The following is a 20,351-nucleotide window of genomic DNA, read 5'->3' as shown; positions in this document are numbered from 1 at the left end:
GCGGATCTCTCTCCGATATGCCCACCTTGAGGTGGGCAATATCGGGCTGATCCGATCTTGGGCCCTAGGTCCCAACGATCGGATCCTAACGAATGGGAATGGGGGTCGGATCGTGGGACCGCATCAACGAACAGATGCGGCCGCGATACAACAGGATTTTTTGTCCCATCCGATCGAGATCTGGCCGACTTTCGGCCAGATCTCGATCGGGTAAGCCCGTCGGAGGGCCCCATACACAGGCCAATAAGCTGCCGACTTGGTCTGTCGGCAGCTTTTATCGGCCCGTGTATGGCCACCTTAAGGGCCATGACACCCCAAGGGAGTGATTTATCAATGTTTGATTTTAAGTTTTTGCCATGATTTAAATTTGCACAAAAACTCACAACAAATTATATTTCCAAAAACTCGAATGTTAGAACAAAAAACTCGAATGTAAAACTTTGGCATCTAAAAGCTTGCAGGTTCATGTAGAAGTCAATGGGAGTTGTTCTAGGCAAAACTCACAAATTCAAGTCTTTTGAGTTTTTTTCAACTTGTAAACTAGAGATATTCAAGTTTTCCCCACATTATATTCAATTGAGTTTTTATATTCTGATTTTTTAAAGAATAAGCAAACACTTGAGCAGGAAAAAATCTCTAAAACCTCACAAATTATTTTTTATAAATAAGCCCTCGTCTTATTTACACTGGGCGAGAAAATGCTGATCTGCTTCCTTCTACTTCGACAAGAGTTTACACTGACATTAGCCTGTCGGGATGAAAATCTACTTGGAAACTGAAAAGTATGCATTTTTTTGTGCCAAAATCCACCCCATATATGCAGAGAGGTCATGTGTATTCTGCAATATTCCAGCAGCTCTCCCCAAATTCCCTGCAAATATAAGCACAATGCATGTGCCCATTTGTATATGTTGTACAAGTTTTAACTGTGCCATTATGCATGTCATGCAGCTGGAGCATAGGCATAGTCCAAATGTGTTAAATTTCCAAAAATGTATTGGGTCAATGCAGGGCTATTTTAATAAGGCAGAAGGGACATTTTCCAGAGCCCATCAGGATATAGTGCCCCACTATCAAATATTTAAATTGGTTTAACCTTTGATAAAAGAATGTCAGAAATGGCAGACCCCTTACTTTACTTTTATCTAGAAACGCTCTACAACATTTATTATTTGTTATTTATCTTCTCTTTGGCCCAGGGCAGCACACTTGTGGATCATGTCTACTCAGTACTCACGTCTACTCCAGATCATTTCTTCATTGCCTCCCTTTATACTCTACCTGAGAGAAATTCTATCACACATTTCTTGTGGCAGGACATACAACCAGTGAGATCTTTGCTTTAGACCCACTGGTAATTCCAAGCAGACCTAGAACAATGACATGGAATGTACAGGCTTCCCAATATATGTTTGCTATCTCAACACATCCTGTGGAATGCTTTTATTTTTCAGGAATTTCTGGCACACATTGCAGTTGAGAAGCAAAAGCCCACAGAAAGATATCACCCAACTTCTAAGACTCCTTTTGGGCAGTGACGTATGAGTGCAGGAGCATAATTTGCACAGGGCCTTACTTATGTACCATACCCTTTATGCCATCAGCCCACTGGGTTTGTTGGGCTTCTGTAGATTCTGCTGCAGTGATGCACGCCTCCGTGTAGGGTCCACCATTAGTTAGGCTAATGTTGGATGATTTGCTTAGACATTAAGGGGAACTCACTGAGGCTTGACACATCAATGAAATGCTCCAAAGGGGACCTGCTGCTATCATTCTGCAGTGAAGCCCAGAAATTCTTTTTGGGCTATTAGCCAATATTAGCACTCAATTTTTCTGCCAGGGAGTGACTGACTAAAGCAGTTTAGGCACCATGGTATACAAGCCACCTCAATATGTTATGGTTTGCTGCAGTAGTGTAACTACTTAGTACCGCCCCCAGCAAAAAAAAATCTTCAGATGGGCCCTGCACTCACCACAACACCTGCCTGCTTGTGCATAGGTAGGAGAGTGACCAGGGAGGAGGGATCTCTACAGTTATAAAGGAAGCAGAACCCATGGTCTGGACCCCGTCCCCATGGACAACAGGGGTCTGTTCCTTCTATAGTTATACCGCTGGCTGCTTCCAAATATGCCTTTATGCCCCAGTGCAGGGAAGCATGTCTCTCTTCTGGATCTGAAAGGCTCTGGGCAAGTATTTTCCCATAGTAAATTATTTGCCTATTTCAAATAGGAATACTTCGTTTTGTATAAAACATTAAACACAACACCACTGCATGTTCAATATATATTTAATATGACAGAATATTCACAGAATATCCTTGGCCTCATTTACACACACATACATTTAAAGTCTCCTGCAGAGACAATGCCTCTCCTCACCTTTATGCAGAGTGTACATTTTCATGCGAAAGTAAAAAGTGGCTATGTATTAAATTGGGACTATAGGATTGTGTGCAGCAGTGAGTTACAAAAAGACACAAGTATTAAAAAAATAAATTACATTTTTTACTGACAGACATTCACTTGCATTCTTTTCGAAGAATTCGTCAGCACAGGTTTACACTCTGTGAGTGGTGAGTAATTAAAGGATGAGACCAGCTCATATTGGTAATTTATTATTAGGCCTATGTCCCTCAGTGAATATAAAACGTGTATTTTCTACCCTCCTATAACCTTCTCAACACTCAATCTATGGCTCATAGAGATGGCTTGATTTCAAGAAGACCGGGGTCTTTTTCTAAAACAGTGAGGATAACACGATCTAGATACTGCCGCAGGCGTCGGTTGATCTCTTTTTGCTCATTAAGGGCTGAAATCTGAGGGGGGAAGAGAGGAAAAACAAATTAGACTGAAAATGCAGTTTGTCAGTATTTCATTCAGTATTCCTTTTTTTTTATGATGATTTATTCACCAATTATTGCAGTATTCAGTGATGAATATTTTAAAACCCATAACTATAGAAATAAGTCAAAATAACTGGACTTGCTGTGTTTTTTTCCTTGAAGACATTTCACCAGTCATCCAACTAGCTTTCTCAGTTCAGAATAACTTGTAAATCTTCCTTCGAGAATATATATCCACTGGAATGTTGCTCCAATCAGCATAATCTGGCCATACACGGCCAGATAAAGCTGCCAATATCGGTCGTTTAGACCAATTTGACAGCTTATCTGCCGACAGGTCTTCCCGATCTCGATCGGGAAAGTTTGATTTTAACTCTACCGACTCGTCGGAGCCCCTTGGCGTATCGTAATCCGATCGTTCGACCATACTGCCAAACGTTCTGATTACCCTCGATATAGCCATTCAATTAGTGGCATATCGGGGAAAGATCTTTGAGTCTATGGCCAGCTTTAGTAGTTAAAGTGGACTCCTCCTCCTGCTGTGGGCTTCATCCCCTGCCTCCTCCTCCTTGGTTCAGTTTTTTTGACCTAAGAAGGCTAATACGCATGGCTAACCCAAAACAGAGAAGGAGTCTCTCACCTCTCGGATAACATAACAAAACTTTAAAGGGGAAATATAGTTTACCCCCTTAATGATATACTTTTGATCTATATACACAGGGAGGGAATGCCTGTGTCCCCCAATGTAGGAGAAGAGAAAAAGATTTTACGGTGAGTAAAAAATTCCTCTCTCTCTTCCCTAGATTGGGGGACACAGACACTATGGGGATGTCCCAAAGCAACCCCAGAGGGCGGGGCCAACCCCTAATAGTAGGTGCTTTAGGAGACAATAGTCTGCAGCACCTTCCTCCTAAAGCTGGCTTCAGCTGAAGCCTGTACATGTAGCTTGTAGAACCGAGTGAAGGTGTGAATGGAAGACCAGGCGGCTGCTCGACGCCTGCTCCACTGAAGCTTGATGTTTGAATGCCCACGTAGTGCTCACAGAGCACGTTGAATGGGCCCTGACATTGAATGGAGTCGCTTTTCCTCTCAGTGTGTAGGCTCTGAGAATGGTAGCCCGAATCCACTTGGCTATCGTTGACTTAGATGCTCCTAAGCCCTTTTGTCTACCATCTGGGATAGTGAAGAGCGAGTCTGTTCTTCGTATCTTCTCCGTGGCCAAAAGGTAGCTACTGATTGTTCGAACCACATCCATCTTGTTAAGTTTGGCCTCTATCGGATTCTTTGGATTGGGACAAAACGAAGGTACCGCTAAATCCTGATTAAGATGGAATGCTGAGACTACCTTCGGTAAGAAATCTGGTGTAGGACTAAGGACCACCTTGTCCTGATGGATGATCGTGAAGGGTGGCCTGCATGAAAATGCTGCTAACTCTGAACTCTCATAGCGGAAGCGACTGCTAGGAGGAGTACTGTGTTCTCTGTGAGATGGAAGAGGAATGGTTTCCAATGGTTTGTATGGGTCCACCTGGAGGACCGAAAGTACTAAATTTAAGTCCCAGGGAGGAACGGGATCCTTGTATGGGGAAACCAGCCTGCTTGCCCCTTGTTCGTACATTCTTCTTCTTCTGGTAAAAAATAGACAATGCTAAGACCTGCGCCTTCAATGTGCTCAAGGCAAGGCCTTTGGCCAGATCACTCTGAAGGAATGAGATGATCTCTTTAGCTCCCGCTACTCTGGAATCTTAATCTTTGGATTCACACCACCTGATGAAAGTCTTCCACACTCTGATACATCTTGGCTGATACTGGTTTTCGTGCTCGCAACATAGTGGGTATGGCCTCTAAGGGAGCCGTGGCCGCCCGTAGTACTAAGGTTTCAAGAGCCATGAGTCCAATCCCAACAATGTGAATTGTGTCAGTAAATCTGGTCTCTGTGGCAAATGAAGGGGAGCCCCGTGAGCCATTTCGACAACATCTGCTAACCATGTTCTTCTGGGCCAATGAGGAGCCACTAGGATGGTAGGAATGCCTTCCTTCTTTATCTTTTTTATGACTCTTGGGAGAAGTGCTAGAGGAGGAAAGACATATGCCAGAGTGAACTTGGAATCACTAGGGCGTCTACCGCATGAGCCAGTGGGTCGACGCTTCTTGCTACAAACTTTGTGACTTTGTGGTTGTAACGTGACGCCATGAGGTCCACCTCTGGAAGGCCCCATCTTGTCACTATGAGCTGAAATACGTCCTGGTGTAGGCTCCATTCGCCTGGGTCTAAGGTCTCCCTGCTTAGATAGTCTGCCATCCAGTTGTCCACTACTGATATGTATACTGCTGATATTGGTGGAATGAAGTTCTCTGCCCAGTCTAAAATTATTTTTGCCTCCACCAGGGCCGCATGACTTCGTTTTCCCCCCTGGTGATTTATGTATGCCACCGCCGTCATATTGTCGGACTGTATACTTATTGCCTTGCTGCGGAGGAGTGCAGTCCAGTGTTTTAGCTAATATGGAATTGCTCTGAGCTCTAGTATGTTGATCGGAGGACTCCTTTCTTCCTGATTCCACAGTCCTTGAATGGAAAGTTGGTCTAGTACGCCTCCCCAACCTCTCTTGCTGGCATCTGTCGTTATTACCGTCCACAGATGGTTTGGGAATGGTTTCCCTGACCTCAACCTGGGAAGGTGGAGCCACCAGTCTAGAGAGCTCCTGACTTGCAATGAGATTACAACCACTCTGTCCAGGTTCTTTCGATCCCTCCTTTGTTGTCGCAGAATCATTTGTTGAAGGGGTCTTGTGTGTAGTGGAGCATGTGGAAGAGCCGGAAACGCTACCACCATCATACCCAAGGGGGTTGAGAGAGTTCTATTAAGTAACCCTGTGACACAATATGGAGGACCCACTGGTCTGATGTTTGGTAGTGCCACACCTCCTGAAAGGCTTTTAGACGGCCGCCCAGAGTTACCCCTTGGGCACGCCTTCATGATCCCGTCGGATCACGGCCGCATCTGTTCGTTGATGCTGTCCCGCGATCCGACCACCCGTAAAGCCACCGTTAGGATCCGATCGTTGGGCCCTAGGGCCCACAATCGGATCAACCCGATATTGCCCACCTCAAGGTGGGCATATTGGGGAGAGATCCGCTCGTTTGGCGACAAACAAGCGGATCTCTCCGTGTATGGCCATCTTTATTAAGGATCTTTTGGAGGTGAGGTCGGCCGACCATGTTTTGAGTCATAGAAACCTGCGGGCTGCTATAGACTGTGCCGATGCCTTTGCGACCCAGCTTTGCCGCATCCAACAAAGCATCACAGATAAATGCCGTAGCGTCAGCGATCTGAGAAAGTAGCAGGTCGGTCGTGGGGTCTTCGGAGCCAAGGATTTGTGCTACCTGCTCCACCCAGACTACCATTGCTTTAGAAACCCATGCAATCGCAAAAATAGGTCTGAAGGCTGTTCCTGATGCTGTAAAGACTGATTTGCAGAAACCCTGTAGCCGCTTGTCAATGGGATCTTTGAATGATGCCGCATCTGCTACTGGAATGGTGGTGGCTTTTGATAATCTGGATACCGGAGGATCCACCTGAGGTGGTGAAGACCAGAGGTCTATGCACTCCTATGGAAAAGGATAGGCTTGTGAGAAACTTCTGGATATCTGAACCTTGTGGTCTGGGTTCTTCCATTGTGCCTTGATGATGTTGTCCAGCTGCTCATAAGCTGGGAAAATACAGGCAGTCTTTTTCTGTCTCTTGAATAGGTTTTTCTCCGGTTGTGCAGGAGAGGTAGACTCCTCTAAATTGAGAGTCTTTAGAACCACCTGAATAAGGCCCTCAACTTCTCTTTGTGTTCTGGGAGTATCTAAATCTGGCTCCTGTTCCTGATCAAAGTCCAATTCTGACAGGATCTGCCCCTCCTCATCCGATGTAAAAGTATGTTGTTCGGGGGATCCAGACGGGGATGAAAGGTGACGCTTGCATTGTGCGTCTGTCCTGCAACTGAGCTGGGGCAGATAGTCTAGCTAGGACCTAGTCTATCTGCACAGTCTTACCCCTGAGTTCTGTCCCCTCTAGAAATAGCAACCACACACGCAGAGTGAGCGCAGAGTGAGCGCAGCGGAGCTCACGGGCGTCATCTTCTTTGCTTTGGTAATCTTCGTGTCTTCCTCCCCTTCAGCAATTTCCATCTCTTTCGGTGCATGCACAGTTGTCACGAACTGGAAGATTGCTCCAAATATACATGCGTCAATATGCCGCTTGCTTCACGAAGATTACCGTAGAGAAGAAGACAGCGTCCATGAGCTCCACTGCGCTCACTCTGCATGTGCTGTTGCTATTTCTAGAGGGGACAGATCACAATGGGGGTGTTAGTTCTCCTTTAAGGTGTTTTATGTATGAACTGATTTCAACGTTTGATGCTTTACCTGCTGTTGTGTACACACATCAATCTCTTCAGCAATGGAGTGAACTGGAGAACCTGGTTTGGAGTGAGAGTTCTCCTCATGGGTTCTGTATGGGAAGCAGACGGACCCATTTTGTACAAGCAGAGCATCCTGCAGATCTTCATTAATTTCCCGTAGACTTTGGTTCTCCTGTGGAGATATACAATTCAATTTTTTCTAGTTTTCTACTACCTTTATAATAAGCATTTAAAGCAATCAATCATTGTGATAAAACCATACATACAATACAAATTTATTCTGATATTGCATATTTGAGGTGAACATTTTGGAAAGGCACCATAACAGATACACGATCTGTCTTGCTTTTAAGTATTATTGGAAGCGTAATCAATTATTGGAGTGAAATCAAGGACCCCAAAACGTTCTCTACAGACCAACAGCAGTAGTATCTCTCAATTGGCTGTATTTTTACATCTTGTATTTGACAAATTGTCTAAATGTAAAAAAACTAATGTTGGCTACACATAGACCTTTTTAAAGATTTAAAACCAATTTACCAAATTTTTCGCAACTTTGCCATCTGGGGAGATTTATTCGCCTGGCGACTAATCGCCTCTTCTTTGGGCAACTAATCTCCCCGAAAAGCGTTCCCGAAGTTTCCTTGTGAGGCAACTTCAGAAAATGAGGCGCTCAGAGTGCCATCCCGCTGGTGATTTACATTCTAGCCGTCAGGAAGGCAGTTCGGGAGATCAGTCGCCCCGAAGAAGAGGAGATTTGACGCTGGGCGACTAATCTCCCCGAATCTGACCATGTGTCTCTGCCTTAAAAGGGGACTGAAATATCTACCACTTGTAGATGTCATTATCTACCTCTGAATAAATATAGACTTCACTGTGTTGCAACCTTCTAAGACCACATCTAGAGAAAAATAAACTCTGCTTAAAAATAGTGTATATTCCACAGATTTTCTCTTAAAACTGTAAGTTGACAAAACTGCCCTTATCTTGATATTTGCATTTCTTTGTATGAGGGTGAATTACCAGATTGCTGACTTTGTGGGTAGGTACATTTCTTATCAAATTGGCTCACTTGCTTAAGGACAAATAGCTGAGAAACAATTATCCTTGCACTTAACCAAATGTATTTTTTATGGCTTACACATAGCTACTTGCATTCTCTTTCCTCTGGTCCCCAGACTTACATCTGCCAGTCTCTGCTTCTCCCTTTCACACTCTTCCCAGAGACTGTGGGTACTTCCCCTATCATCACAGCATTGCAGCTCACAGTCTGTCATCTGGAACCTGCTCAGCTCACAGTCTGTCCTCTGGAAAGTCCTCAGCTCACAGCGCAGATCTTCAATCAACTGCAAGGTTGAACATTTGTAAATGTCATGAAAAGTAAAGCCAATAATGTTCTGGAGAGAAACTAAATAGGTTTGGTGTCCCACTCCCTAAACAAATAACCCATATAAGCAAACAATTTACTCATTGATTACTTGCCACTTTATTTACCTTACAATATGACCTTTGGAACTATGGCACACAGGGTGTTTTACTGCCATTGCAATAAGGTGGAAAACAGCAAATGTGTTATAGACAATGCCATTAGCTTCGATAGCAGATATCCTTGTTGTATCACTGTACTATCACTGCTATCTTAAATCAGCACAGCATGAAGGTTAACAGTATAACCACCCAATCCCATTAATATTTACCCACCTGAGCTGCCTCTTGCCTCTCATGTTGCCAAGCTTCTCTTTCCTGATTCAGGGCCTCTTCCCACATCCCGCTCCTCTCTCGCTCCTTCTCCAGACTATCAGCCGTTTCAAGGACTTCACTCACCAAGCTTTGGACTTTCTGTAGAAAGGAGCATCACCATACAGATGTATTCACATATTATGCTTGTGATGAGATTTTTGATCATCTTAATTTCCCAAGGTTTCCCCTTACCTGGGAGAACTAGGATTTTGTTTTTCCAAGAGATTGTATACCCCTTTTCTAACATGGATTCAATTAATAGAGCATGTGCCGAATATACTTTTTCCTATTGTTTTAATCACAAGATTTATACTTGCAAGATAGATTAGATTTCTAGTACCGTTTTACCGTCGCACTTTCTTGTGACGGTTTTGTTACCAGGAGTGCATTATGCAGGGGATTATTTGTGCAATGATTATATAACTATCTACCTCACAAGGATCAAACATAGAGTTGCTTTAATTTCCCTGTCTGACCCGTAGAGGAAAAAAAAGCCCTATTCACAGAACCCTTGCCAAATAAGGAGATATCCTGCCTCATATTTTTTAAAAACAACTGAAAAAACTCTTTGGGCATTATGCAAACTAGAAAAGAAATGTTGGCTTTGATACCATCTACTGGTCAACCAGTGAACAGCCATGTCTAAAATAATTTGTAATATACACTGCATTATTTCCCACTGTTTATTCAGATTGTTATTAATGAAGCCAGTGGCCATTATATTCTGTATTTCCAATCATCATTTTTAGCTGGGAACTGGCCCAGGGCAAAACAGACTTTGCATGGCCTCATTATTTATATAGACTATCCAACCTATGGCTGTTTGGCTGTTATGATACCAATTTCTAGCACCTATAAAAAGCATTACGGTCAGGTCCAGACTGGATTTTAAAAAAAGACTGCCTGGCAGAGGCCCACACAGCCCCAGCAGCCCAATAAATAGTGACTGTCTATGGCATCTTACAGCAGCCTTTCTGGCATTTGCCAGAAGCCACAGATTGCCAGTCCGGGCCTGATTACAGTCATCATCTTGCACTTTTATACCTGCTAACTCCCCCACTTTTTCTGTCTAAACTGCCTTACTGCAGGGCCCCACTAAGTGAGGGGTGAAGACACTATTTTCTACCCCCTTGCTCTGTGTAATATGATAAGGATGAGGCACCTGTTTTCCCCATTACCCAGAATGCAATGACTTACCTTTTCCAGGACTCTGTTCTGGGCATTGAGAGCTGAGACAGACTGAGACAACTTGGCATTATCATCCTGTAGCACTTTTATTCTGTGAACAGAAGAAAAAACAGAAACAGAGTTCCATGAACACAGGCAGTGGGAGTTACAAAGGGTTTTCCCTGCTTCTGTGACAGTACCATTCTGAATTAAATACATCTTGCATGTATCCGGACTGCAAAACATAAATGATCTGGTTGACAAAAAGTGGCATGTAAACCAAAGCAAAGGTAATTAATGAAAGTAATTAAATTCAATGAAAGTTGCAATTCAAGCAGCAAATGAGGCCTTATCCCCATATAAAAAAAAAAAACGAAGGCAAAGACATACCGTGCATTTAACTTTTCCATTTCTAGATGCCACTTCCTCTCTGCCTTAAGGAAACAGGACTCTCTCTGAGAAAGAATTTCCCTTTTCTCTTCCTCCAGTTGTAGCTTCTGGTCCTGGATCTGCTCTTCCAGGGAGTATATCCTTTGAATTAATAATCACAATCAATCAATCAATATAATTCAAAACCAAAAAATGATCCCATATCTCTATATTAAAAATATGTCTTTATTCAAAAACCATGTTAAAAAGATAGGCATACAGACCACATGGTATTCCGCCTTATACGTTTCATACCCTCTGGTTTCATACCCTCTGGTACTTTATCATAAGCATGCTATGGTACCAGAGGGTATGAAACTCATAAGGTGGAATATCATGTGGTCTGTATGCCTATCTTTTTACATGGTTTTTGTATAAAAACATATCTTTAATATAATATAGAGTTATGGGATAATTTTTTGGTTTTGGATTATGGGCCCTTTTGGACAGGCCCTTTAGACGTTAGCATCCCACTATATATTTTTATATCAATATAACTCACACTCACAAATCATGTTTTTTATTACTGTACTGTCTATTATAGCATTAAAGAGGTAGTACACCCTTAAGTTAACATTTGGTATGTTAAATTAATTCTAATTTTCAATTGGTTTTAATTATTTGTTTATAGTTTTTTAAATATTTGCCTTTTCCGTCTTACTCTTTCCAGCTTTCAAAGTGGGGCAACTAACCTCATCTAAAAAACAAGTGTTCTGTAAGGCTAAAAATGTATTGTTATTGCTACTTTTTATTACTCATCCTTCTATTCAGACCCTCCCTTATGGATAGTCCAGTCCCTTATTAAAATCAATGCTGGGTTGCTAGGTTAATTTGGACCCTAGCAACTAGACTGCAGAAAGTCCAAGCTGAAGAACTGCTGAATAAAAAATAAATGCAAATTGTCTCAGAATATCACTCTCTACATCATACTGAAAGTTAACTCAAAGGTGAACAGCCCCTTTAATCTCATGGCATATGTTGACAAGCTGTTCCAGCAATATGATGTTTCTTACAATTCATTCAAAAGGATTTGCAGCTGAAAGATATTTTTGAAGACTTTGGCATCCCAGTTTACGGTTTTAGCCATTCTGGGCAACAGTTAGGCCTATGGCACAAGGGAAGTATATTCTTTGCTGGCTTTAACAGCTAATGGGGGAGCCAGTCGTTCAATGGACAGGGACATTTCTAACTGTGATCACAAGCCACCAGCTGAATGAGTATACAACCCCATGGAGTACTTCCATTACTAACCATTCCATACAAAGCCTAAAACATCATGAGCACGCCTTGAATTTTCTACATTTTAACGGAACATGTTATTTACTAAACAAATGTTTTGTGCCAGTTTCATCATGGAAAAATGTGTGTATATATTATGCACACACACAAATGATTCTGCTTTTAGTTTTTAAACTTAAAAAAACAAAGTCTAGTGTACCATCCTCTCTTACTTTTTCATTAGGTCCTTATTGAGCTGGCGCAGTTTTTGCTCTGTCTCTTCTCTCTGACATTTCTCCCCTTCTAATTCCAAGATTTGATCCTCCAGAAAGCTCAGCTAATAGAAACAGGAAAAGAGCATCACTTGCAGTAGACCATGCAGTGCTGCATATAAAGGGCAACTTGTCTTTTAGCATGTGCCTTTATTGTAGTGTCCTACAGGGTTTTTTTTTGTGTGAAGAAAAAAAAAAAACTTCTGCCAATAAAAATTACAGGGGCTAGGCACACAAGTGATTGTCACCATGCTTGTCATGCTCATGCTAGTTGCCTGCATCTTCAAACACTGACTCTAGGCAGTTGCTAGCAGTGGTGTAACTACATATGATTTGGCCCCACAGCAAATTAATTTTAGGCCCCCCAAACATTCAAATGGCTTATTAATTAGGGCCTCATGGGGCCCCCTTTAACACCTGGACCCCCCCCCCTTCAACTGCAGGGTCTGCTTCCTCTGTTGTTACACCCCTGGTTGGTAGGTGGATACAAGCAACTTGGTTACTAATCTTCTGAAACTTTTTAGCAACCAAAAGTAACAAGAGACAGAGTTCAATGTAGGTATATTTGGGGCATTCTGGCCTGCCAAGCCACTACAGTGTTCCTACTACAGGAGGTATCAAGGTGTAGTTAGGACTAGTTTGTTCCTCTTCCGTAGAACAGATGGCAGCCAATAATGTCAAGTTTTAAAGTGCCCATACACTGGCCAATACAGTTTGGTAGCTGACAAATTATTCCATGTGCCGAAAAGACAGTTCCTGTATGAATGATGATCATACACATGTATTGCTACCTTCCTATTATTCTGATCACATATGAAGAAAGTAAATAGGAGCAAAATGGCTCATTTTCACTTCTTTATCTACAGGTACATCAGTATATGAAATTTGCAAAGACCTGCAATTCGATAGGATCCCAAGATGATCAGCAGAATTACCCTGACCTAGCATAGATGTCCACATGGTCTATCATTGTGATTAACATCATCCAAACTGGCCAACCAAATCTGCCCATGTATAGCCATCTTAATTTGGGTCAGACACTAGTCACACATAGATTCACATGTGTTTATTCCAGTTGTGCACACTTATGCTCAAAGACAAAACTAAATGCTCTTAAAGTAGACCTGTCACCCAAACATAAAAAGCGGTATAATAAAAGTCCTTTTCAAATTAAACAGGAACCCTAATTTTTTTTTATTCAAGCATTCATAGCTGTTTAACCATTTAAAAATCTCAGCTGTCAATCAAATAGTGCCTGCCCCTCCTCTATGCACAATTACTTTCACTTTCCATTCAGCATTTCCTAGATGTCACTGCTCTCCCCGCATCCCCCCCCCCCATTCTCTTAAGCATTTAATTGTGTAACCATGGCATGGGGATGGACATCAAGTCCCCTATTCTGGTGTACAAACAAGATTCTGAGATAATACAAGGCTTGCCTTAATAATAGTGGCCACAAAATGGCTCCTGCCTGCTTGCTATAATTATGAATTCCCAGATGGAAGGAAACCAGATTCAAATAACTTTTACAGTGTAATTAAAGTTCATTTTGCTTGACTAACATAATAAAATAGGATTTGGATTTTTTTTTTGGGGTGACAGGTCTCCTTTAAAAGACCTCAGACTAGATTCCCCAAGTCCCTCAGGTAGAATTTACATACATTATAACAAAGAAATTGTTAAAAATGTCCTTATTTGAACAACTAAACATTTGATCTCTGTAACTCTCAGCTCCTAAGCACATGTGTACATACAGAACTAATTAAAACAATGCCACTGAATTGTACAAGAGAAAAATAATTAAAAATAAAAATGCAGTTACCTTTTCCACAGATTCACTGCTTGAAGTCACCTCTGGGTCCATGCTGGAAAGGTCGCAGCTGTCATGTGCCCTGGGAAAAACGAGACACATCATGACTTAACTCTGAGATCAAAAAACCTCAGTCAAAGACGAAGATCAAGGGAGATGTGTTGTGCCAGGTGTGCATTTAAAGTCACACTTCTTTCATTGTAAAGCATAAGGCGTTGTAGGAGCTAACTAAACAAAGCACAGTGGCATGCTGTAGAAACCAATGTCTGGAAAAGCCATCACCTTACACACTCACAAAGGGTTTTTAAAGGGACTGTACAGATGATTCATACGAAAGTAGAGTAATCCTAATTCTAAATAACAGTTAATAAGTGTTCTAAAGAAACCAATCTTTCTTCATCTTATAAGGTTGGTGGTAATGCCCATTGCCCAACGAGAAGGTTCTTCTCTCAATGCACCTCGGTGAAAAAAATAAAAAGTACAAAAGGGAAGGGAAAATATCCATGTAAAAAAAAAGAAAAAAACAATGCTTGCCCTCATACAAATGGAACCTGTTGATTAAAATGATGATTTGCACTTTTCACCAGTAAAGGTCATCTGTCCATGAATCTCCCCCAGCAGATGCAATGACACTGGAAATTCTGCTTTGTGCATAAATAACATAGGGAATTGCTTCCAAAACTGCACTTTTTTGCACAATGCAGTTTTGTAAGTAAATTAGCCCTAATAAGTTACAAATAGTAATTGGAGGAGATGTAAAATCCATTCATCATAGTGCATATTTTGCAGTACATGTATTATACCTGCAACTGCTATTCTGAATGCTGCATGAACTCACTACCTCCCCATAATCTTCAAACTGGTCTTCAGAGATAGTGAGAAGCTCAAATGGCTCAGTCCATTCTGCCTGAAAGCTCCTATGGAAACAATGACAAAGTGTGAGAAAGAGGAAATTTACAAAAAATAAATGCCCCCCACACACACATTGACTAGTAAAAAAAAAAAGCTAAGTAATCTTTAGTGGAGATAAAATTATCCTAAACGGGTGGTTCACCTTTAGGGCAGAGACACACGGTCAGATTTGGGGAGATTTGTCGCCCGGCGACAAATCTCCTCTTCTTCGGGGCGACTATTCTCCCCGAACTGCCTTCCCACCAGCTAGAATGAAAATCGCCGGCAGGATAGCAATCGGAGTGATTCGATTTCCGAAGTCGCCCGAAGTTTCCTTGTGAGGCGATTTTCATTCATCTCAGCCTGCGGAAAAACACAGGCCGAGAATCCACTCCCCTCACTGCTCATGCTCTGCCAGCACCCGGAAGCATGGTCTCTACTCTGGTGCAGGCAGACTGGCAGATTTCAATTCTGAAATATGACGTTTTGGATCAAAATCCACTCTGCTTGCAGAAAAGAAGGGTAGCAGATGGGCATCCACCTGCAGAGAATCTGTATCAATTCTCTTTGCAATGATTTTTATTTGCCTTTTCAACATATACAGTATAGGGTGTATAGCAATACTAACAATAGCTTGAAACAATGTCTATAGGAAAAAGGGAGAGGAGAGAGGGAAGGAGAAAGGAGAAGATATGGCCCGTATTTAACCAGGTTCCTTGGCCAGTGTATCAAGAACAGAGGTTCAATTAACAAATCCTTGAGTAATGGCAAAGCAAATATATACGATGTGTTTAATCTGACGATTCCCGAGAGGTCCCTTTATTTTAGGTGCCAAAGTTTTTTATTGGCTGTTGGCTATAGGGAGGCCCAGCTGTCAGTTTTTATACACACATGAGCAAACCTGAAGGTATAGAGTAAAGTAGTATAATAACTAATTCTAAGTAACTTTTCAGGCAGGTCTCGGGCATTCTGGAAATACATATTGTAGACAGCCAAGATTTTGCTCATCTCCTAGACTTTTAAAATAAAATACTTAGTTTATCTCATCCAAACCATTAATGGGTATCCATATGTTTGGAGCTAAGGAAGGAATAACTGGTACACACTCATCTACACGAGTTGACTCTAGCGGGTTCAGGTCAGATACAGGATCTTCAGGAAACAAGCAGCCTAGAAAAGCAGTTTTTTGTGGTTCTTTCTTCTCATCTTTTCTTGGCAAAACACAGGGCTAGAAGGAAAAAAAAAAACAAACAATGAATAGATATTATTTATCTTGACTCATTAGATAACAACAACAACAGAGCTGCAAACTCATATAATACTCAGATCACTCCGTCAACATGGCTATTTCAGAGTGAGATATATTGGTACTTTTAGTTGAAGACAAACAGTGGGCATGCATCTCCCATAGAATGTTAACATTAATAATTTAATAACAGACCTAAAACTCTATTAGCACTAGCAGCTATAACTGCCATTTATATTGCTTTTCCTTTCCTGCCGGTAGGAGCATGGTGGGAACTTCTTGAATTTTACCACACCCATAACACATACTGTGCAGGTAAGCAGATAGCAACACATCAGTACTATTCTTACCCCATTGTGCACAGTAAAACTACACTCCATCCTGAATAACTGGAATGGCCCCTTTCTCTCTGTATGTTTTCTGCACATTCCAAGAAGATTTTTGGGCTACTGTCCTGCACTAACAAAGAACATTATTTTGTTGGATAGCGCACCTCTAATTACTTGTCTTTGTTAAATTAGGACAGTGTAATCCCCCCCCATTGTTATGTCCTAGGCTAGTGCCTCTTCTGCCTATCCCTAGTTGTTGCCTCTGGTGGCAAGGCCTAGGCCAAAATAGACATTGTTGAATTTTGTTTATTCAATGGCCCCTCCCAGCAAGATTGTTATATGATTCTAGGAGCGGTTCTTTAAAGGGAATCTAAACCGAAAAAAAATATTTATTTAAATATGCTCAGGATGCTATATAGTACTTACTATATATCATTTATACATAAATTCTTGCAGACGCTCTGGTTTTCATAGAGAACTGTGGCAAACATTCTCAGGATTACTCTAAATAAGTTTACTTCAGTTTATTTTTGGGGTTTAGACAGCTGAAGATCTGCATGTTGGGCAGTACTAATAAAGGGTTAGTATATAGACAAATACAAGAGGTCCTCTGCACTCAACCCATTATCAATATATTAAGGACATTAAAACATTTTGTGCTTTAAGCTACTAAAAATGCCCTTTGAACACTTTAAACAAAACAGGGATTGTTTGTCCATATAATGCAATATGTCAAAGTCATCCCTGGTGTGGCCAGTTCCTACACTCAACTAACATCTGATTCAATAGGAATTCAATTGCTTCATTATACATTTTACAAAGGGACTACGTTTTACCTGCAACTTACTTGCTGCTTTCAAAGTAAAACTCCCAAACTTGGTTGCCCTTTTATTGGTCACCAGTGGGATCACCTGACTATAACTGGAAAGGGTATAAAATGTAGTTTTCAATAAGGGAATATAAACACTTAAATCCAGGACACTTATTCCTGACACAGTCAAAACAGGGAGGGAAGATTGCCCAGACCAGTCAAGCATAAAAGTAATAACTAGACCTCCAGACTAGGGTTGCCATATCACCCCTTTAAGAGGACACTGCCAAAATAATTACCCACCTGTTCATGCTGCAGCATCAGCCATACCTTATCATTAGTCATCTCGATCTATCTTCCAAGCATGGCAAAACTTTACCCCCCAGATGGTCTGCCCAGCAACTGTCTGCCAGTACTTCCCTATCTAGTAATGCTACTAGGGTTGCCACCTTGTATTTTTTTAATCTTTCTCCCCTACTAAAAACATTGGCACCACCACCAAGCATAATTTTTTTACTATCCCAAAATGCTACCTGGTTGCATATGGGCCCTTTTCGGTTAAACATGTTTTGGTACTTTCCATGGGTTCCATGTTTGTTTTCACTGATAAAAATCTTCTCAGGCATTGTCCTGGAATTTGCACAGTGGATGAAATAAACATAAGACAATGGGTTCAACTTTCAGTTCAATTCTCACTAGTCCATAGGGGAAATGAGATGCAGGGGTACATAATACTGTATGTAAATAACTGACTAGTGTCGGGCTGGCCCAGCGGGATACCAGGAAAACTCCTGATGGGCCCAGGTGTCAGTGGGCCTCTTGCTTCTAACCATTTGGAGTATTTCATAGCCATTCCCTATTTCTTTATGGGAAAAAATGCTTAATAATGGAAGAATATAGTAAGTAGATATACAAGACTAGGTGAATAAAGATGTTGAGTGAGGAGAGGAGGAATAATAGTTTGGGAAGTGGTTTTCTGGTGGGCCCTTGGTGTCCCAGTCCGACACTGTAACTGACTAGCATGCTCACATAATCTTTTTCCTGATAAGGTGTTAAAAACGCTTTTTCAAGCAAACCCCCCATTCTCACCAAACACCAGTGTGTAATTAGGAAATATAGTCGACAGCTGACAGGAAGACTGGCTAAATGATGGTTTGGGTGAGCCTTTAACCAGATCGCACACTTGTGTAAACAAATGCAAAATGGAAACACATACAAAGATGGGGGGATGCTACATATAAACGTGTGGGGAATTGGAAGATGTCGATTTAATATACATATTCATAAGCATATAATCAATTCACTGATCAGACAAGTGTTAGGAGTCAAATGTTAGAATTTATTCATCTCTTGCACTGAATTAGCCAAACTGCACCTCTCCTGTTTATTTGGCGTTAGAATTTACAGCTACACATATAGAGCATGGTCTCTCCAGCATTAGTATAAACATATCCATTGAACTACATGCTTCAGTCATTTATGTGATAAAAGCTTAGATTTGTAATTCAACAAGATCAGGAGAGTTGAAATCAATATGCTAAATGTGAGTGAATTGTTTTGGTTAATGACAGGCTGGGGGCCTCTCCCGCTGCTTCTAGTTGCTGTCAGTGGGAAGCAAATTTTAACCAAATCCTGCCATTGTGATAGCTGCTAATGGGTAGAGATAAACCCCCATGTTGTGATGCAGCCTGAATGGCATTTTTCTTTCAGAAATCATTCCTTTAATATGAAGTCATGCTCTCATTAGCAGCTGCCGCTAGTTCATCATACCAAATTACTTGTACTTAGATCTATAGTTGTAATACTTTTATAACTATGTAAAATTACACATGGTTTTAAGATGCAAGCTTATAAAACACACAATACCTGAAGTGTAGTTTCTATTCAGTACTCAGAATGAATGCATATTTATTTTTATTAATTTAGTCATTAACACCTCGCAGCTATGTTTTAATAACAGGAGTGCTATTCCTATAACCGCTTCTTGGCAAACAGTAACATTGTTGTGTAAAATAAATCAGAAGAGCATTGCCACTTTGCCTCTGAAAGCAGACACACTTTAAATACCTATTCAGCAATTAATTAAGAGCAATCTGGATGGCTGCACATAATTTAGTGTGGTCTGCAGAATATATCTTTCTGTATTTCTTATTTCTTATTAGGGACCAGGGTTAGAAAATATTGGGCCCCTGACCATACTGGAACACTGAGCAAGTAAGGAAATGATATTAACTAAGGATGTCTTTTGGGTATCAGGTATGTCTTTACTGAAAATATCCAACCATTGCTATGTAACATATTTATATCCTTTGTCTTCTTATTTATATTCCCCTCACTAGGCCACCCAAATATTGAGGCCAAGGATAAATTATTAATAAAAGTTGTATGAACAAAAACTGGAAAAATTACCTGTTGTGTTTCTATGGGTCCCATGATGGTGTCCAGCACAAAGAAGTCCCTTAGGGAGCAGGATCCAGAAACAGCAGCTGGAGCCAGAGAAAGCAGACTCTTTACTATTAACACAGATACATTGGGATTTTGTCACTGCCCTGCCAGCAGGTGGGTGTGGGGGAGAGTTTGTCAAGGGGCAAAGGGTAAACTCAATTGGTTATAGTTTTTCTTAACACCCTCCTCCTCCTCATTCTCATTCCCATTGTACCCCTCCCCCTAAATCACTTCCTACAACAATGAGAAGATTGGGACTAGGGCAATTCAATATAAACAATAAAGTGTAACTACTCCAGGTCAGTGGAGGTGGAACCCAGACAAGGAAATATTATAAACATCATCTATAATGGAAATTGTAATTACTAATAGAAAACATTATAGATACTAGGATGAGGTATGTACATTGTGGGTCCCAGAGAAAAATCCTTTTAGGGGCCCTAAACTTTTACAAAAATAATTGAAATGCATATATTAAAATTATTTGTTAGTCTGTGCCCCACTGTGCCCCCTATGCCTCGTGGGTCCCCCAGCAGTCTGCTGCCTCTATAATTATGCCTCTGTTTTTGAACTACAACTCTCAAACCTCATTGACTCCTTAACTTGAGGGACACTGCTCATCACTGCAATTTGCAATTGTGTGTCAGTAACGGTGAGTGGAAATTTCCCTTCCCACCGTCTAAACAAATTGTACACGATTAGGGTTTCTGGGAAGTATTGAACAATACCATTGTTGTA

General features: G+C 41.3%; 1 protein-coding gene across 2 annotated transcripts; it reads right to left on the bottom strand.

Moving 5' to 3' along the window:
• Positions 1 to 2,270: 2,270 nt before the first annotated feature.
• LOC108715723 (rab11 family-interacting protein 4B) lies at positions 2,271 to 19,764 on the bottom strand. 2 transcript variants are annotated; one of them, XM_018261137.2, is made up of 11 exons: positions 19,578 to 19,764; positions 15,889 to 16,010; positions 14,695 to 14,808; positions 13,904 to 13,973; positions 12,043 to 12,146; positions 10,553 to 10,693; positions 10,193 to 10,274; positions 8,957 to 9,094; positions 8,440 to 8,601; positions 7,260 to 7,427; positions 2,271 to 2,816 (listed from the first exon to the last, which is right to left on the bottom strand). In XM_018261137.2, the coding sequence occupies exons 1-11, from the start codon at positions 19,599 to 19,601 to the stop codon at positions 2,697 to 2,699; spliced, it is 1,245 nt and encodes a 414-aa protein (XP_018116626.1). In that variant the 5' UTR covers positions 19,602 to 19,764; the 3' UTR covers positions 2,271 to 2,696. The 2 variants fall into 2 exon arrangements, with proteins under 2 accessions (XP_018116626.1, XP_041417523.1); XM_041561589.1 differs by lacking the exon at positions 19,578 to 19,764 and adding an exon at positions 17,702 to 17,992.
• Positions 19,765 to 20,351: the final 587 nt, after the last annotated feature.

This window comes from Xenopus laevis, chromosome 4S (genome assembly GCF_017654675.1).
Source record: "Xenopus laevis strain J_2021 chromosome 4S, Xenopus_laevis_v10.1, whole genome shotgun sequence".
Classification (NCBI taxonomy): domain Eukaryota; kingdom Metazoa; phylum Chordata; class Amphibia; order Anura; family Pipidae; genus Xenopus; species Xenopus laevis.
This window is presented reverse-complemented; position numbering and strand designations above follow the sequence as displayed.